Below are 19211 nucleotides of genomic sequence, written 5' to 3' on the forward strand. Positions count from 1 at the left end.
TCGTGAGCCCGGCTTCTGGCTGAGCGGCACTCTCCCTGTGGGAGCGCACTGACCACCAGGGGGCAGCTCCTGCATTGAGCGCCTGCCCCTTGGTGGTCAGTGTGCCCTCATAGTGACTGGTCGTTCCGCCACTGGGTGGATTTGCATATTAGCCTTTTATTATATAGATTTTAAAAATAAATCTTTATTGTTGAAAATATTACATATGTCCCCCCTTTTCCCCATTGACCCCCTCTAGCCCACCCCGCCCCCACCCCAGGCCTTCTGCACCCTATTGTCTGTGTCATGGGTTATACATATATGCATACAAGGTCTTTGATTGATTGCCTCCCTCCCACCCACGCTCCCCCACCTTCCCTCCACGATTCCGCACTCTGTTCCATGCGTCTATGTCTCTGGATCCACTCTGTTCATCAATTTATTTTGTTACTTAGATTCCACATATGAGTGAGATCATGTGATACTTGTGTTTCTCTGACTGACTTATTTCACTTAGCATGATACTCTCCAGGTCTCTCCATGCTGTCTCAAAGGGTAAGAGGTTCTTCTTTTTTACTGCTGCATAGCATTCCATGGTGTAAATGTACCACAGCTCCTTTATCCACTCATATACTGATGGGCACTTGGGCTGTTTCCAGATCTTAGCTATTGTAAATTGCACTGCTATGAACATAGGGCTGCATGCACTCTTTCTGATTTGGTGCTTTAGGTTTCTTAGGATATATTCCTAGAAGTGGGATCACTGGGTCAAATGGCAGTTCCATATTTAATTTCCTGAGGAAACTCCATACTGTTTTCCATAGTGGCTGCACCAGTCTACATTCCCACCAGCAGTGCATGAGGGTTCTCTTTTCTCCACATTCTCAACAGCATTTGTCATTTATTGGTGGTAGCCATTCTGACACGTGTGAGGTGATACCTTGCTGTCATTTTAATTTACATCTCTCTGATGATCAGGGACTTTGAGCATTTTTTCATATGTTTCTTTGGCCAGACACTTAGAGACTAACTCGATGCACCTGCTTACTCACCAGGCTGGAAGCTTCCCCAGGGCAGGGGCTGGCCTCCGCTGTGTGTAGCACAGTGGTTGTGTCTCCTCCATCAGACTGGGGCTTGCCCTTCTGTCTCCCTTCCCCACCTAGTCCAGCTGGTTGCCTATGAGAGACCTCAGCTGGAAGCCCACAGTCTCGAGCCTGGAGCTAAGAGTGAGCACATTCTACGGTTAGCCCATGGCCTTCTTTCTCAGGCTTCCCGGAAAGGCCCCAAGCCCAGGGCCTCGGGACCCCAAGGCAGGCTGGGCCCCCAGAGAAACAGGAAACCGGACTGGGAGCCTCATCCGGGCCTTAGCCCCACTGGGGAGTGATTGGAAAGAAGCTTGGTTTGCAGATGAGCAAACAGGGGATGGGGCTTCCATCGCTCTTCAGACAGAGGCCAGATCCAGTGGGAGGCCCAGCGGGAGCTGGCTCCTGCCACCTCCTTCCTCTCAGCCTCTGTGCTCTGGCCACCGAGGCCCTCTCTTCCTCCTGGGAATTAAGCCCTTCCTCCCACTCCAGACCCCAGCCGTGCTGTTCTCTCTGCCAAGCCAAGTCCCACTCATCTGTCAGCTGTGGACTCTCATTGTCACTTCCCCTGGATGCTCGCTCCCTCCACGCCCAAGACCAGATCAAGGCCTTCTCCCCCACACTCTTCAGTGCTTTCCCCGTGCTTCTTGGGGCTGTGATGCTCTGTTTACCTGGGCCATTGCTGCATTAATGCCTTCCTCCCCCAGGGACCTTGTCTGTCCCACCGTGCCAGGCATCCAGTAGGCATTAGCATTAGCTGGATGAATGAAAGCTTGAATCTGTTAGTCCTGGCTATAACCACTATGTAGATGTGTGACCTTGGACCAGTCTCACTTTCTTCCATTCAGTCAACAAATATTCATTGAGCGCCTACTACGCATTGAGCCAAACCCAGTTCTGTCTGGCTTCCACCCTGTTCTTCTGCATACCCAGCTCCGCCTCTCCTGGGAACGCCAGTGCCGGGGAGATGCTAGAGGCCTGGAGGTGGCAATCCCAGCCTGAAGTCTCGTCCTCTCCCACTGGTCCCCCAGACGTCATATGTGCCAGTCCCCTGGTGCCCCCCACCTCCCTGCCTTCCGACCTCTGTGGACGAGGAGCCCTCCACCATCTCTGCCTGCAAAATGCCACTGCAGGGGCACCATCATCTTGAAGCAGAAGCAACTCTCCTCTCGCTGCACGTGGCTGGCCTGGGAGGCTCCACTGTCGGCCATGACCCGAGTTACTTACATCGGGGCTTCCCCCTCCCAGGACTGCCCGGGCAGGACTGAGTCTGATTCACCGGAACGGCTCTGTTGATTAATCTTTCTCCGATCCGACACTGAACATCTGCTTTGCATGCTCCAGTGTCCCACTCGGGGCTGGGCACTCAGGGTGAGTGTCTGCCACTGGGTAGGAGAGTGGGGCAGACCACAGGACTGGGGCTCTGTCTGGATCCCCAAAATCATGACAGGAGAATGGGATTCAGGGTGTAAAGGGCACAGCCTGGGCACTCTCTCCTCTAACCCCTTCACCCACCAAACGGCCTCTCTCTCCTGTCCCCCATGGGTGGGTGGGGCCAGGAGCATGCTGGGGAGGGTGGTTGAAGGTCAAGGCAGATCGACTCTGGGCTGAGCTGGGGAAGGACAGCCTGCCCGGGGGAAGGACAGCCTGCCCGGGGGAAGGACAACCACACATCTTGAGCTGTCTGGGAATCTGGGAATCGTCTGCTTCAGCAGAATTCCAAGGACGGGGAAGGTGACTGTGGGCATCCAAGGAGGAGCTGCCCACCCTTGCATGGCCCAGTCTCAGGCCAGTGCCAGGGCGGAGCTGCCAGGCAGGAGACCTGGGCTCAGCCTCCACTTGCTGTGTGCCCTCGGGCAAGCCCCTGTCCCTCTCTAAGCGCCAGTCTGGACAATGAGAGAATTGAGTCTGTGGAAATGACCAGCACGAATGCCAGAGGCTGGGATTGCCAGAACCCCTCACCCCACCCCAGGGACACCTCTGAATGGGTGACCAAGTGGCTCTGGGTGGGGCCACTGCCCAGCCTCATCCACCTGTCCCTGTCTTAGGCTGAAGGGGGGCACCGTGAGCTCCCCAGCATCCTCTCTCTCCCCTGTGACCTGTCCCATCCTCTCTGCAGGGGTCCACCTCCCTGCCCCCTCTGCCCCCAGAGCTGCCAGGCTGCCAGATGGGAGCATGGGCAGCTGTGACCAGCATCCTGCGTCACGGTGAGTCAGAGCCCTCCGTCCGAGCCAGATGGAGTTCCTCCACCGAAGGAAGAAGAGAAAGGCCCTGCCTCCCAGCCCCGGGGTTCACAGCAGGACCCAGAGCCTGGCCACGGGCAGACCCGTCCTTCCTTCTCCACACCAGGCAGGCACGCAGCCGGCCCTGCAAGGCACTGGGCACCCATGGTGATCAGGACAGACCGTCCCCTCAGAACTGCCCCCCCCCCCCCAGCCAGACTCAGGAGGCAGGGCTGCTCTCATGGGGATGGAGCATGAGGGTACCTGAGCACCCAGCTAAATACAGTACTGACTCCAGGACTGGCACATCTGTCCTGCTCATATGGGCACATAGTAGATGCTTCATACACATCCATTAAGTGGAGTTTCTTCAGGTTTCCCATGGGTGTAGGGAAGCTTGGTGAGGTAATAAATCATCATACCTTGTTCAATCACTTCTGTTTATTTTTAGCCCTAAGTTAAGTACATAGTATGTGCCGATCATTTTATATATTTTTTTTATTTTTTTAAAAATATATTTTATTGATTTTTTACAGAGAGGAAGGGAGAGAGATAGTTAGAAACATCGATGAGAGAGAAACATCGATCGGCTGCCTCCTGCACATCTCCCACTGGGGATGTGCCCGCAACCCAGGCACATGCCCCTGACCGGAATCGAACCTGGGACCCCTCAGTCCGCAGGCCGACGCTCTATCCACTGAGCCAAACCGGTTTCGGCCATTTTATATTTTTTTAAATTGATTTCAGAGAGGAAAGAAGAGGGAGAGAGAGAAACATCAATGATGACAGAGAATCATTGATCAGCTGCCTCCTGCACGCCCCCTACCGGGGATCGAGCCTGCAGCCTGGGCACGTGCCCTTGACCAGAATCGAACCCTGACGCTTCAGTCCACAGGCTGATGCTCTATCCACTGAGCCAAATCGGCTAGGGCTGTGCCAATCTTTTTAAAGCAGATTAATCCTTACAGCAATCCTGTGAGGCGAGATTTTTGCCCCCAGTTAACAGATGAAAGCACTGCGGCTCAGGGAGGTGAAGCAACCTGCCCAAGGACACACAGCTTGTGTGAGCTGAGTCCACATTCATTCCAGGTCTGCCAAGGCCACTCTCCACCCCGACTTTACTCCAGAGCAGCCACCGGGCCTGCGGAAAGAGAGCAGCACCCACCCCCACCCCGTACCCCACTTCCACTCCTGGCAGCCCCACAGGTTCAGATCCTGCCTCAAGCCCCATTCGTCCTTCCAAACCCTGCAGGTCCCTCACCAGGTTCTTGAAAGAAACCAGTGAACCCGGCTTCCTCGCCTGCCTGTGTTAGAGGGACAGAGTGACCCGCCCTTCCTGGGCCTCAGGTAGGTGCGAGGATGCAGCGACAGATGCGTGTGGGACAGAGAGCTGTGGCCCTGCAGAGCTGGGGCAGGGAGGTTTGCTGAGCGGCTGGGTGTGTGTCTGTGTACAGGTGAGAGTAGGGCTGTCAGTGTGTGGTGTGTGCTAGTGCGTGTGCGCACGGCTGTGGGTGTGCAAGCATTCGCACGTGTGCGCGTGTCCGTGTGGAGGCATGCGAGGGGGAGTGGTTAGACTCCCACTGTCGCTCATTAGCCAGGAGACGGGGGCTGAGAACAGCCTTGTGCCTGGGTCCCCAGTGTCCTAGCGAAGCCCAGAGAGGCGGGTGCTGCCCCTCCCGGCGCTGCGGGAGACCCCGTGGAGTGTTGCCTCCAGCACACTGCCCCTCCCGCCCCCCTCCACCTCCACCCTGGCCCGCACCCCTCGCAGCGAAGGGGCCTCAGGCCAGGCCCCCTGCGAACGGTCGTGTCATGGAGCTGCCGTCACTGCGCCCCGCCAGGTGTCTGGTCTGATTGTTGAATGGACGTGGCCGTGCACTTTGCGTCCCAAATGCCGGAGATCTCCCCGCCCCCACGGCCCTTCCCTGACCTTCAGCCGGGTCACCAGGCGGAGCGAGGTGAGGGCCGAAGTACCCCCACCCGTGCGCCCCAAATGCCCCCCACACCCCCACACACCCGCGCCCCGCAACCCGCCCCCAGCCGGGCTGCGGCAACAGGTGCGCGGCTGGGGGCGGGGCGCGGCAGGGGGCGGGGCGCGGCTGGGGGCGGGGCGCGGCTGGGGGCGGGGCGGGCACCGGAGGCTCCGCGCTCCCGGCTCCGCGCGGCCCGGCCCCGCCCCCAGCCGCGGTGCAGGCGGAGCTGGCGCGGGAGGCGGCGGCGGCGGCGGCGGCGGCGGGACGACCGGGCGGAGAGGCGGCAGAGCCCGGAGGAACCCCGGCCCCTTCGCGCCGCCTCCAGCTGCGCCCGCGCCGCGTGAGCCCCGGCCGCCCGCGGAGACATGAGCGCCCGGCGCCCCGACGCACCCGAGGCGCAGCGGCCCGGCCCCGCGGCCCCGTGATGGGCTCCTGCGTGTCGCGAGGTGAGGCGGCTGCGGGCTGGTGGGGTTTGGGATCCGGGTCCCCGCGCCGAGGACGCGCGCACATTCCCAGGAAGCATCCTCACCAGCTGCATCCCCGCCCAGCCCGGCCGAGCCCCAGGAGACTCGCCCCCGCACCCCCAGGGACAGGGCGTGGGAGGACGGGGTGCAGCGCGGAGAGCGCGCAGGGAGGGCCCCCAGCCCCAGCCCCGCTCGGACCCGCTCACACCCCCCGGCAGGTGGCCTGAAGCCGGGTCGCTTTCTTCCCAGCAGCCACACACCCCCTGCCGCGTGTCTTGAAGGGGCCGGCGGCTTCTGGGTGCTCCTGGCTGTTCTGGAGGGACTTCGGGGGTGTGGGCACCAGAAGAACCCCCCTGCCACCCACCCCCAGGCCTTACTAACTCAACACCCCCCTGTCTGTCCCCTTCTCCCAGGCCCCTGTCTCAGGGTCCCTGAACCCCACGGGCATCAAGGGGTAGTGGAGGTGAACAGGTTACCGAGAAGGTCCTGTCCTCACCCTCACCCCCACCGCCGTCCTTGGTCAGGGGATGGGAAGGGACAGGGGCAGCTGATGTTCCCAGGAGCCCCTGGGCCTGTCTCTGTCTCTGAGCTTTAACGGCCACCCTGAGGGGCACCCTCGCTCCCCCACCGGTGCTCAGTCCCCGACTCCCCGAGGTGGTATCAGGAGCGGGAGTGAGCTTCCCTGGAGGGCGGCAGGTTGGCCTGTGGAGCCCTCCCCGCCACCAGCTTGCCAACAGCTGCTGGGCAGCCCTTCAGAAGAGGTTTACAGGGCCATTCGCCCACCACTGGTCTCCACCGACAGTGGCAGGGGGCGGGGCTGGGGTGGAGGTGACCGGCCAGACCCACTGACCCCAACCACAGGGCCTTGGGGCTGCCCCCATGCATCACCCCCAGTAGCTCTTTCAGGTGCAGGGGGGTAAACAGGCCCGGGGGAGGGGCTGGGCAGGCCCTGGAGGGGGGCTTGTCCTTGTCCGGGGGACACAGCACCTCTACCTTCATCCCGTGGCCTCCAAGGGGCTCTGCTCACCGGTCCACGTGGGACATTCAGGGAAGTGGCTCAGGATGTCTCGGGGTGTCGGGGCTGGGGTCATGGTTGGGGGTTGGGCTGTGTGAGGGTTATTCACTTAATCATTAAGCTGATACGAGCATGACACCTGTGACACCTACTGTGTGCCAGGCACGGTGCACACACTGGGCATCCAGTGTCGACACGCACAGAACTTACATAGCCTGGCCAGAGCGGGAAGGTGTTTTTTTTTTATTTATTTTGAAATTTATTTTTATTGATTTCAGAGAGGAAGGGAGGGGGAGAGAGAGATAGAAATATCAATGATGAGAGAGAATCATTGATCGGCTGCCTCCTGCACGTCGCACCCTGGGGATTGAGCCCGAAACCCGGGCATAAGCCCCAACCAGGAATCTACCGTGACCTCCTGGTTCATAGGTCAATGCTCAACCGCTGAGCCACGCTGGCTGGTCAGAAGGTGGTTTTAAGAGTGAAGAGTGTTTAGGGTGCTTTAGGAATGACAGGCTCTCCTTGTCTCCCCAGAAACCCCCGCTCTGGGCAGGCTCTGGGTGTTGGGGGATCTGGGATCTGGTGTTTTCCTTGGTGACTGTCCCTTCCCCACCACTTGGCCACCCCATGTCAGGGGCTGGGGTCTAGCTGATAAGCTGCAGACCAGCTGAGCACACTTCAGAGGCTGGGGGAGAAGGGACACCTGCCAAGGTCACTCAAGGCAGCGTCAGGACTGGGGCCCGGGTCCTCCAACAGGGGGTGGGGACCCTCAGCCATCGTCCCAGAGACTCTGGGCGGCTGCACCACTGAGTGGAGCCCATGCACCCCTCTACTTGTCACTCATGCTGAGTGCTTACAGCGTACCAAGTACTGGTTGGGATCTTTTAGGCCCAACACACTTTTTAGGAGTACACACCCCCACTGTCCCCATTTTACAGATGGGGAAACTGAGCAGAGAGGAGTTGAGTGACATGCCCAGAGGCTGCATATAAGAAATAGCATGCCGAAACCGGTTTGGCTCAGTGGATAGAGCGTCGGCCTGTGGACTGAAAGGTCCCAGGTTCGATTCCGGTCAAGGGCATGTACCTGGGTTGCGGGCACATCCCCAGTGGGAGATGTGCAGGAGGCAGCTGATTGATGTTTCTCTCTCATCGATGTTTCTAACTCTCTATCCCTCTCCCTTCCTCTCTGTAAAAAATCAATAAAATATATTTAAAAAAAAAAAAAAGAAAGAAATAGCAGAGGCAGAGGCAGGATTTGAATCCAGACCGGCTGACTCCAGAGCCTGGGCCCTTAGCTCTGCACCACACCGCCAGCCCTCAGTCCTGGGCTGGCACCTGTCCTGCCCTCTCCAGCTGCGGGCCTCCATGGGCTTTGGAGCCCCAGAGCCTGGTCGCCACACCCGCACCAACTGCTAACAGCAGCCCTCTGACTGCAAGTCCTTCCTTGAGCCAGATGTGCAGCCTGAAGCCAGGCCAGGGATTGGAGCCTCATGCTGAGACCACCCCAGTCAAACCCTAAACTCCAGTCTCAGGCCACACCTGGGACAGCCGCCCCCCAGCCCTCACCCTCAGCACCAGGCAGCAGTGGGAGGTCAGGGGTGCAGACTCTGGGGCCAGCCACCCCTGCTCCACCAACACTAGCTCCGTGACCTCAGCAGTTACTTAACTTGGTATTTGCATCCCAGTGTTCTCATCTCTAACATGGGAATAATACCGGTATTGATGTCTTACGGTTCATGTCAGGCACTGGGACCAGTACCTGGCACATAGTAGGCACTTGTAAGTATTAGAGGAAGTAGAAAGGACCTGGGGTGTCTAGAAGGTCCTGGAAAGGAGCCTGTTAGCTCTCTCTGTCCTTGGTTGGGCATGGAAAGGGACCCCCTTTGGCAGCTCTGAGCTGCACCAGCCCACAGATAAAGCTACCACGGTGGCCCTAGTGACCTGTCAATAACTGTCCTGGGGGATGGGGGGCACTCTGTCTGCTGGAGGCTGAGCCTCTGCCAAGCCTGGAGGATGGCCTGCTGCCATGCAGTGACTCACCAGCAGAGAGGCCAAGGGCTCACCTTGGGTGGCCTCCCTCTGCAGAGCCCCCAAGGCAAACTTCAGCCCTGGGGGCAGAACCAGAGGCTGGTGACGGAGATCTGTTCCTCAGTCCAGACAGGGGATGTGAGGTCTGGAGGGGGGAGGGACAGAGCAGGTGTCCTTTGTAGAGTGCATCTGTGGCAGGTGCCCCATCCTTGCCCTTTCCAGAGGAGTCTGTGTTCCCATTTCACAGATGAGAACCCTGAGGCTCACAGGGCTGTGTCATAAGCCCACGGCCCTGGAGCTGGCACTGAAGAGCTGGGACTTAAACCCAGGGCGGGAGCTGTGAACGAAACGCCTCGCCCACTGTCTTCTCTTCAGAGCCAAGGCCAGAGCCTGGCACATGACAGCCCGGCGGTACCCACCTGGGGAGGGGCTGGCTGGAGGGACCCCAAGCAGCTTAGAGGGGAGGCCGGTGGCTGCCCGGGGAGGGGTTTTGCCAGGGGCTTTGGACACCGGCTCAGTTACTGTGTGGTTTCAAGAGGAGGTTTACCCTCTCTGGGCTGCTGGGGAAGAGCAGTGCTCACCATGGGCCTTCCCGCCCTCCCTCTGTGGTGGGGGCGGGTGGCAGCCACGGTGACTAATGGGCTGGGACACGCGCACAGAGTGCCAGAGAGCCGCTAAAGGGGCTGACGACTGGGAAGCAGGTGTGAGGAGTTGGCGGTGCCCAGTCACCAAAGAAACAAGCAGAGAAGCCCGGCTGGGAGCTCTGCAGCAGGAGAGGGGCCGCGTAGACATCAGGAGGAACCGGCCAGGTGGCTGGGCTCTAGCGGATGGGGTGCTGGTGTGGGGAGGCAGGAAGCACCCTCAGTAAGCAGAGGAGAGGCTTGTCTTCTGAAGGAGACATCTGCACGACACCCCTCTCCTTGAAGGATCAAAATGGTCCCCTCCAGGTTGCCATGGAAACCAGAGGCCTATCACTTCTGTGGCCAGGGGAGGTAGGGGAGGAAGCAGGCCTGAGAAGGGGCCTCAGACCTTGAGGTCAGGGGCCCAGGGTGTGGACTGAGGAAGGAAGGAGGTGCCCCCCACCGCTCCCTTGGGAGAGAGGGGTGCCCACAAGAACTGTGGCTGGGGGCCCTCAGGCAGAACCCCAGCCCCCGCCCCCCATGAAATGCTGTGTTTTTCCAGTTGCCGGTGGTGACGTGGCCGTGGTCCCAGCTGGGCCATGAGCAGCCTGTGATTTCACCCTGGGCTGGTTCATTACCTGATGTCTCCATGGCAACCAGCCTGTGCCCTCATGGGGCCAAAGTCCTCAGGGGGTGATGGCAGCTTTGGCAGAGGCGCCCGCCCCTCACCTAAGGTGGGGGCAGGGAGGCTGGGCAGGGGGGGCTGGGAGCCAGGAGTCCTTCATGTCACCACCACCTCCTTGACCAATGACCTTGTTCAAGTCATGTCTCCTCCAGGCCTTTGACGTCACCTACCAGCTTCCTCTGTGCCCGGCCCTCCTGACTCCAGTGTCTGTGGCTCAGGTGATGGCCAGGGGCCCTAGAAACATTCCAGCCCCTTTCAAAATTCCCCCGGGGCAGCCTGTAGCCAGGGCCACCTTGAACGGCACTTGGCAGCCCTGCTTGTGCTCTCTGGAACCTTAAGCAGGTCACTTTCTAACCTTTTTGACTGGAACCCATAAGAATAGATATATTTTGCATCATGACCTCATGCACACACAGAAAGTTCCTACCATCATCAGCCCTGCCCAGCCCCACTGCAGCCATCCCTCCCCAGTTATTCAGACATCCAACGGGGGGGGGGGGGTGGGGGAGGGGAAGCTGGCCTCTCCTTTGTTTTTTTTTAAGTATATTTGTATTGATTTCAGAGAGGAAGGTAGGGAGAGAGAAAGAGAAAAAACATCAATGATGAGAGAGAATCATTGATCGGCTGCCTCCTGCACGCCCCGCATTGGGGGTTGAGCCCGCAACCTGGGCATATGCCCTGACTGGGAATTGAACTGTGACCTCCTGGTTCACAGGTTGATGCTCAACCACTGAGCCACACTGGCCGGGCTGGCCTCTCCTTTGCAAGCATTCCAAATTTCTGCAGGGGTCTGGGAGCCCCTCCCTCATCTCATTAGGTGGCCAGAGTGAGAAGCGTGGTTGAGGCAGGGGCAGCAGAGCCTGGGGCAGCCCCCTTGAAGTGGGGTCTGTGCTCCCCACCCTGACAGTGGCTTTCTTCAAAATGCCAGGCGCTTGTGCCTCTTCGTTATCCGTTTGGCATCCTAGTAGACAATTTCAGAAGAACTAGAACAAGCTCCCTCAACTGCCCATTTTACAGATGAGGGAAACAGAGGCTCGGAGAGGCAAAGGCACGTGCTCAAGGTCCCACAGGTGGTAGAGGGCAGGGCTGGGATTTGAACCGGGCCGTGCGGCACCGGAGCCTCCGCAGGTACTTCTGGAGCAGAGCCTGGCACGGGGATCTGGGTACAGCTGACACATGAAGGACTGAGAGGCAGGACAGAGGACCCGGAGCCGGAAAGGCTGTCTGTCATCCTGCAGGGGTGACCTCATCCTGGGCCGCAGGGGACTGTGGAATGACAGTTAGGCTCAGAGTGTTCTGACCCCAAACAGAGGTGCTGGGATCTGCACCTCCAGTCACTGGCTAAGGGCCACTCAGGTGGGGTGGGGAAGGGAAGACATCAGTTCTCAGATACTTTCAGCTCCCGTTGCCTGAGGGCAGCCCACCTAGAAAGAGCGACAGGTGCTGCCCCTTGGAAGCAAAGCACATGGAGGGTGGGGAGGGCCGTCGATGCACAACCGGGGGAGAGATCCAGAAGGACCTGGGCATCGGCTGGAGCACCCACACTCTCTCCTAGGCCAGGGCAGGGGCCGTATAAGGCTCCTGAGGTCACTTGGCCTGGCCCTAGCAAGGCCTGAGGGGTGAGTTCATTAAAAGTTTGACCAAACACGGCAGCTAATTTTTAAGTTGATGATTCTGTATGACCCTCGGATGATGTTATAAATATCCCAATGGCCCTGGGCAGAGAAAAGGTTCCCCACCGGCTCTAGGCCCACCCTTTCCCCTCCCTGTCAACGCCTCTGCAAGTGTCAGAGTCTCAGTCCAGCCGCTCCCCAGTCTCTGGGGTTGCCTGGTGCCTCCCCACGAGGGACAAATCTCCTTGAGGTGGGAGAGCAGAGGGCTTGCTGGTCGCTTAGAGGGGTTGGGGGCAGGGCACCAGGCGGGCAGGACTCCACGCAACGCCTGGAGTTTTGTCGGTTCAGCTGGGAGGACGGTGGCATCATTTTCGGAAATTGTGGAGGAAGACGAACACGGGTTTGCGACCCCATTTGCCCTGGTTTGCTTGCGGTGCCTTTGGGCATCCAGGTAGGGACCTGGAAATGCTGTTAGGAGCTCAAGCAGAGGTGGGGCTGGATGTGTGACTGTGGGCTCAGCCGCACACCCTGAGCCGGCCTGGGAGGCAGGAGCGAGAAGGGCCCAGGATGGAGCCGGGGACATGCATGGGGCTGAGCAGGGAAGGAGGGCTGAGAAGAGCAGCCAGGGAGGTGGAGGGGAGGCGAGAGGAGCGTGCGGCTCAGAGGGAGGGATGGGCTGTGTCCCGGGTGCCCCTCGAGGCCAGTGAGAAGCCACTGCTGAGCTTGGCCATGTGGAGGTTCTTGACCACCCATGAGAGGCTGCTTGGCGTGGTGGAGGGGACACGGGCGGCCAGGAAGGCGAGGTGGACACAGTGCTTCCTGGGTGGGGGGAGCAGGAGCTGGAGGGAAGCGGCTCAGAGAAGGTCTTTAAAGGATGGGAGCGCTTGGGCTGCTAGGATGCTGGGGGCGGGCCCAGTGGTGAGGGGCTGGGTGAGGCAGGGAGAGGAGTCGGAATGCAGGCCAGAGTCCCAGCAGGAGGCATCATGCAGGTGCCACACGGATGGACCCGTTCGATGGAGCGGGAAACACAGCCACACAGGAGAGAGAGCAGAGCCCTGGGTGTGGGCAGGGACGGGACCCAGCCCTGGGGGGAGCCGGGACAGGTCTTTGTCACAGGAGGGAAAGCAGATGGTGTGAGCAACAACGCAGGCAGGGCTCCGAGGTGAAAAGAAAGGGTGATGCTTTTCGAAGGCTCTGGGTCTCAGCAAGGAATGGGGAGAAGCCAGCGGCAGGGGCACGAAGGTGGGTGCCAGGGATGGAGGTGGGAGGAGGAAAGGCGGGTGAGGTGGGCATCCTGGCAGGAAGCAGACCGGTGGGAATTAGAGACGTGTGGGAGGACCCCCAGGCAGAGTCCTATAAGAGGTAGAGGGGGCACAGAGCGGGTACAGGGGCAGGGCAGAGGGTTGAGGGGTCCAGGGCGTCGTTGGCAGAGAGCTCATAGGATTTGCAGGAGTCTTAGCTGTGCCGGGAGAGAGGTGAGGCCATGGGAGCCAGTGGAAAGTAGGTACATGAATTGGAGGTCTCCTTGCGGCCAAAAATGCCAGCGTGTGGTGCTAGAATTAGGGAAAATGGAGCAACAAGCAGATGGGCAAGCAATTCCCATTGCGGGGACCAGGCCGGTCCCAGCTGCTGTGGCTTTGGGTCTGTTTTCTACAAAATGACGATGGGTCCTAATCAAGTCACGCCCGCCCCCCAGGGCTGGCCTGACCTGGCTTCCGGGAGAACACTCCTGTCTCTCTCATTTCCAGATCTGTTCACGGGAGTCCACAAGGATTGCCCCATGCCCCCGGGCACAGGCCCCCTGAGCCCGCTGCCCTGCAGCCGCCCACCCACCCTCATTCCGGACTATGTCACTGGCAAGGTAAACCGGTCACGCGTCATCCCCACCTTCACACACACCCCCCCCCCCTCGGCCCTGGTCCCTGGGCTGTTCCCTGCGGCTCCCACAGGGAGCTTCTCCCCTCCTGGCCAAACATGGCTACTCCTCCTGGGCTCGGGGCCCCTAAGGTTTGCTATTCAGCTGGATGGAGGTCTGCATCGGGCCGGGCCTTCGGGAACTGGACCAGGCTTTAGAAGGCTTCCTCTCCCCGCCCTCCTCCCCCACCCCCACCCCCGATGAACTCAGCCTTGCAAATAACAAGTTTTGTTCCCAGCCCAGGACACCTGAGCAGCCTGCACTGCCCACTGGAGAACGAAAGGGTAGGATTCTTAGATCTCGCGAGGGGCCTCGCATCCTGCTGCATAATTTCTGCCCTTGCCCCAGAGGTCATGACCTTGAACCTACCAATTGATAGAATTACCTTTTTTTGTTGTAGTTTGAGCACATACCACATGCTAAGCATTGTGCTAGGCGCGGTGCTCCCGTGATCTCATTTATGCTTCCCCACAGCCGAGGGGTAAATGGCATTGTCCCTTTTTGCAGATGAAGGAACTGATGTTCTGAGATGTTATGTTATTAGCCTAAGGATGCCCAGGCTAAGGGGCAGAGCCAAAACTCGAACCCAGGTCTGATCTGCCCCCTGCACCAACTGCCTCTCCTGGCAGAGCCAGCGCTGTCCCCCCTTGGCCCCCCCCCCCCAATACACAACACACTTCTTTCTCTGCGTGCCAGGGGACAGCAGGGCACGACCCAGGAGTGGGCAGACCCGCCACCTCAGGGAGCACCAGAAGGTGACCCACATCGCCGTCCAGAGCTCTAGGACGCCTGGCATCTGCTGGCACCGTGCCAGGCCCTCCTGATCCTCTTTCTCCTTTTATTTTAGGACAAACAGTTGGATTTCTGTTGGGATCCTTGGCAGGTCAGTGCACTTGCTCACCCCTCGTGGGCATTCGGTTCTGCCAGCCCTGGGGCCGGGGGCAGGGGAGGGCCATGAGAATGGTGGGGTGGATCGCCCTGGCCCTGCCCGCTGCTCAGCAGCCCTGGGGAGGTGGGCAGTGGGGGTGGTCATGGTGGGGGGACCTCCTTGGGCAGGTCTTCCCAGCTGCGCCCCCCTCCCCCATGCAGAGATGCTTCCAGACCACCAACGGCTACCTGTCCGACTCCAGATCCTGCTCCAGCAGCTACCACGTGGCAGCCCTGGCCACCTCGTCCCTTGTGGGTAGGCGGCAGCTGCCCTCTCCTGCCCTTGGAGTTGCATGGCACGCCCGACACTAGCTGTGTGTGTGTGTGTGTGTGTGTGTCTGTGTGTGTGTGTGTGTGGGTGTGTTTGGACTGGGGGGTGGGAAACGGGGGGAGGGAGAGCGAAGCTAAATTGCAGCTGGAAGGATTGTTGCCCCATGGATTCACCATTTTCCAAATGCCAGGCTCCAAGAGCTGGGTCTGCAGGAAATAGTGACGGGGGTCCCCCCCCAGCCCCCCGCCATGGGTGGGATTGTCGGGGCCTCCAGCAACTCTGATGGGGACGCCGGGGTTTTCAGATGTGTGCCTGGTGTGGCCTCCCGCCCGCCCGCTCTGCAGCGGGTGACATCTGCCTGTCACCGAGATGGGAGTTGCTGTGTGAGTGGTTTCTGAGGGACTTGCTCTAGGGCCATGGTCGGCAAACTGCGGCTCGCGAGCCACATGCGGCTCTTTGGCCCCTTCAGTGTGGCTCCTCCACAAAATACCACATGGGGGCGTGCACGTACAGTGCGATGGAAACTTTGTGCCCATGCGCAGACGTCGGTATTTCGTGGAAGAGCCACACTCAAGGGGCCAAAGAGCCGCATGTGCCTCGCGAGCCTCGGTTTGCCGAGCCGCAGTTTGCCGACCAGTGCTCTAGGGCAACCTATAGGGGTGAGGGCAGCGGGACAGGGCAGGGGAGGAGCTTGGCAAAGCCTGGTGGCAGGCGTCTCCCCTTCCCCAGCCCCATCCACGGGAGCCCGGGAGCATGAATCTCACCTCGGCCAGTTGGCTGGCTTGGCTGCCCTGCCCCTCTGGCACCTCCGGGTGAGGCAGCTGCCATAGCTAAGGGCGAGCCTCCAGACAAGGGTGCAGGTGTGCCAGCGGGGGATGGGCACGCAGGCCAGGAAAGGGCCTCAACGGGCCCTCCAGCACCTGCCCTGCCTCCCAGCACAGCCTTCTGGGCCATTCTCAGCGCTCCCTTGCCCACAGCTTTGCTCGGTGTACCTTGCGCTAGCCTTTCATTAGTCCCGCCTCCCTCAGGCCTCCCTGGCTCCCCGGGCCCTTGTCCCCCCCCCCCCCCCATCAGCCTGTGCTGTTCCCTCCCCCTGAGCCCCTTCCCCCCACCTCCCCTGCCCTTCAGGGGCCACTTAGACACCTCCTCCAAAAGCCTCCTAGTTGCCAACACTCCCCTACTGGGGGAGGCTCTCCCCTCCCTCCTCCCCTCCCTCCTCCCCTCCCTCCTCCCCTCCCTCCTCCCCTCCCTCCTCCCCTCCCTCCTCCCCTCCCTCCTCCCTGTGGTTTTCCTCTCGCTTCCTTTGTGGATACCGTCTTTCTTGGGTTGCTGTTCTTTACGTCATGGCGCTGGAGCCCGGTGGCCCCCAGACCTGTTGTCGGGCTTGATTAGGGAGATGCTGAATCATTCTTGACAACCCTCTCTGTCAGCTTCCACATCCAACCTCTACTCCTAGGAACCCCTCAGGTCCCCCCTCGCCCATCTGCCCAGCCCTTGTCCCGTCTCCTGCTGGATCCCTTCAGTGGCCCCTAATGTCCCCCTGTCTCCACCCTGGGACCCTAAGCCCGGACTTAGGATGCTCCTCCTCAACTACAGATCTAACCCGCTCCCCTCCTGCCATCACCCTGCTGTGGCTCCCCATTGCTCTCAGGACATCGGTGCCCTCCACCTGGCTCTCAGCCCCCAGTCTGGCCCCTGGTAGGCACCCCAGCCTCTCTGCCATCCCAGTCCTGGTAACCCTGGAGCCACACCCGACTCTTCCATGCCTTCATCATCTCATCTCTGAAACAGCCCCTATCTGTCTAATCCAACTGCCTTCAAAACCCCAATCCAGTCCACCTCTTCCAGGAAGCCTTCCCTGCCTGCAGCGCCCCACACAGGTCTCACCCGCAGCAGAGCTGGCACTGGCCCAGGCCCAGGGATGCTGGCTCAGAACTTTATTCATGGAAAAGGGGAGGGCTTGGGAGGGGGCATCTTGAGTGGATCCTTGAGCAGATCTTGGGCAGGAGGATCTGAACTCAGTCGGAGAGAGAATGAGGGGTGTGGCAAGGCTGGGAAGGAAGCTCCCCGTGGACAGGAGCGTTGGCTGGGAGCAAGACACCGGGAGGGTGTGGGGCAGGGAGGGGCACAGGCACTGGCCGGGCTTGAGGAATCGGGTAGGTACAGGGCGTTGCTGGGGATGGAGCTTTGAGGATGCAGAGCATTGGTTGGGTACAAGGCATTGAATGGATGTGGGGTACAGGTCATTGGATGGGCCTGCGCTATGGGGGGGCAGGGGTGTTGGGGTGGGGCTCTGAGCTGGGCAGTCACTCGACGGCTCTCACTGTCCCCAGGGGTGGTGCAGAGCATCAAGGACCACATCACGAAGCCCACGGCCATGGCGCGAGGCCGCGTGGCCCACCTCATCGAGTGGAAGGGCTGGAGGGCCCAGCGGTCAGGCTGGGAGCTGTCCCCGGCCGAGGACGAGCACTACTGCTGCCTCCCTGATGAGCTGCGTGAGGCCCGCTTTGCTGCCGGTCAGTGGGGGGCGGAGCTCGGGGCCTGCACTGGCCAGGGCTCTGGTCCTTAGGGGACAGAGCGTCACCACGGGGGCATTGTCTGGGCAGGGAGAACAGTGGCCTGGGGTGGCCAGGGCATTCGGTGGGCACTCTGATCACTAGGGCCTGCATGGACAGCCCAGGGCCCCCCCAGGCTGTTGGGTGCCAGGCCATGCAAGCACTCTGCCGCCCCCCCCCCTCCTCCCTGCCGTGCCCTCTCTGAGCTGGTCCCGCTGTCCCCACAGGTGTCGCTGAGCAGTTCGCCATCACAGAGGCCACACTGAGCGCCTGGTCCTCACTGGACGATGAGGAGCTGCACGCGGAGGAGCTGCTCCCCGAGAACAGCCCCCAGGACATTGCCCAGCTGCAGGGTACCGCCCGAGCGGGCACCGGGGCGGGGGTGGGTGGGGGGAGTGGCGGGCAGAGCTGGCGCTGCAAGCCGCCCTGTCACCAACTGCACTGTGACCTCAGATAAGCCCTTTCTTCCCTCGGTCTCAGCTTATTCATCTGAAAAATGGGGTTGGTGATCCTTGCCCTGCCCATTGCCAAGGGGTGCCATGAGCACAAAGGAGAAAATAGTAGTAATAATAATAAATACTGTGAACTAAGGGCTTTCTGTGCTAGAACCCAGGGTTACTACTGAGGGCTTCGACGAGCCTGGGTCCTGGGTGGAGCCAATGTACCTCTGATCTCATTTAATCCTCCTCTGGCTGGCGGGGAGGGAGGCTCAGGGAGAGCACCGGTCCTCCCAGTTCTCAGAGCGCAGGACTCCATGCAGAGCCTGCTCCTAACTACACGCACTGCCCTAGTGAGGAACAGGCTCAGAGAGGCTCAGTGACTGGCCTGAGGTCACACAGCTTGGCAGTGACAAAGCGGGATTTGGAGGCCGGTCTTCTGCCCCTTGCCCACCCTCACACACCAGGGGAGGCTGAGGAGGGTCCCGGACTCTACCCCTCACCCCCACCTCCCTTTGGTTTTCCAGACCTGGACAGCATCTACCTTCAGGACAGTCTCCTGAGCGGCCCCTCGCAGGATGACAGCCTCCTGGCCTTCTCCTCCCCCGGCCTCTCCCCTGACGGCTGGCCCTCACCCGAGGAGCCCCCCATCACAGCTGCGGCCCCCCAGCCCCCCAGCCCTGAGCAGCAGCACCGGCCCCGGCTGCCCGGGGGCCCGGGGCCCGAGGGTGGGTCCTGCCTGCAGGGCTCCCTCCCCTCGGTGGACAGCGGCTCCCTCTCGGAGGAGGAGGACGAGGTGTTCTATAACTGAGGCCCAAGTACACCGCGCCCAGGCGTCTCAGGACGTGGGGTCAGGCTGGGCCTCTCGACCCTTCCGGGCAGGCACGGGGTGGGGAGGCAGGGGGCGAGGCTGGCATTCCCGTGGACCACTTCGTGCCTCCGTGGACCTGCCCGCAGTGGGAGCCATAATCCCTCTCTCCCTTCTCGGCTCCTGTGGGCCCCTTCTCCCCAGCAGGGTTCCTGCGCCCGAGCTCAAGGACTCAGCAGGCACCAGGGCAGGCCCCCAGGCAGACAACCTCAAAGGGCCTGGGAGACCCACTTGCCGTGGGGCCTGGGGACCCTGCCTGGTCCCAGAGCCAGTCCCTCCCGCCTCCCTCTGTGCGTCTGCCCCATCAGAGGTGGGGTAGCCTCTTCCGGTAGCTAAGCATCTGCTCCTAAGCGGTCATCCGAGGACACCCGTCTCCATGGACTGTCTGTCTGTCCCTCACCCTCTGACCCTGGTGCCCCGGCTCCCCCTCCTTGCGCCCTCCTGTCACCCCCCTGAAAGCTCTCTGAAGACATTAAAGTGGCGGATTCACCCTGTATGGACTTGGCCTGGTCTCTGCTGGGGAAACGGTGTCCTTGGGGCTCCTGGGCCGAGCGGTTC

The 19211-nt window shown here is 60.6% G+C and overlaps 1 protein-coding gene across 2 annotated transcripts; it reads left to right on the forward strand.

Moving 5' to 3' along the window:
* Positions 1 to 5443: 5443 nt before the first annotated feature.
* On the forward strand, positions 5444 to 19149 carry FAM131C (family with sequence similarity 131 member C). Of its 2 annotated transcripts, none has more exons than XM_081088153.1 (7): positions 5444 to 5699; positions 13429 to 13541; positions 14443 to 14478; positions 14685 to 14778; positions 17127 to 17309; positions 17576 to 17701; positions 18313 to 19149. In XM_081088153.1, exons 1-7 carry the CDS (start codon positions 5678 to 5680, stop codon positions 18594 to 18596), a joined length of 858 nt encoding a protein of 285 aa, XP_080944279.1. In that variant the 5' UTR covers positions 5444 to 5677; the 3' UTR covers positions 18597 to 19149. The 2 variants fall into 2 exon arrangements, with proteins under 2 accessions (XP_080944279.1, XP_080944278.1); XM_081088152.1 differs by having other exon boundaries at positions 5521 to 5699; positions 17127 to 17288.
* Positions 19150 to 19211: the final 62 nt, after the last annotated feature.

This window comes from Myotis nattereri (genome assembly GCF_964212035.1).
Source record: "Myotis nattereri genome assembly, chromosome: 3".
Classification (NCBI taxonomy): Eukaryota; Metazoa; Chordata; class Mammalia; order Chiroptera; family Vespertilionidae; genus Myotis; species Myotis nattereri.

Bases quoted from the DNA above. Each gene is read 5' to 3' on its own strand.
- FAM131C (XM_081088153.1), top strand. From the start codon at position 5,678: ATGGGCTCCTGCGTGTCGCGAG. The intron at 13,542-14,442 runs GTAAACCGGTCA...CTTTTATTTTAG, and splicing joins CGGACTATGTCACTGGCAAG to GACAAACAGTTGGATTTCTG. The intron at 14,479-14,684 runs GTCAGTGCACTT...TCCCCCATGCAG, and splicing joins TCTGTTGGGATCCTTGGCAG to AGATGCTTCCAGACCACCAA.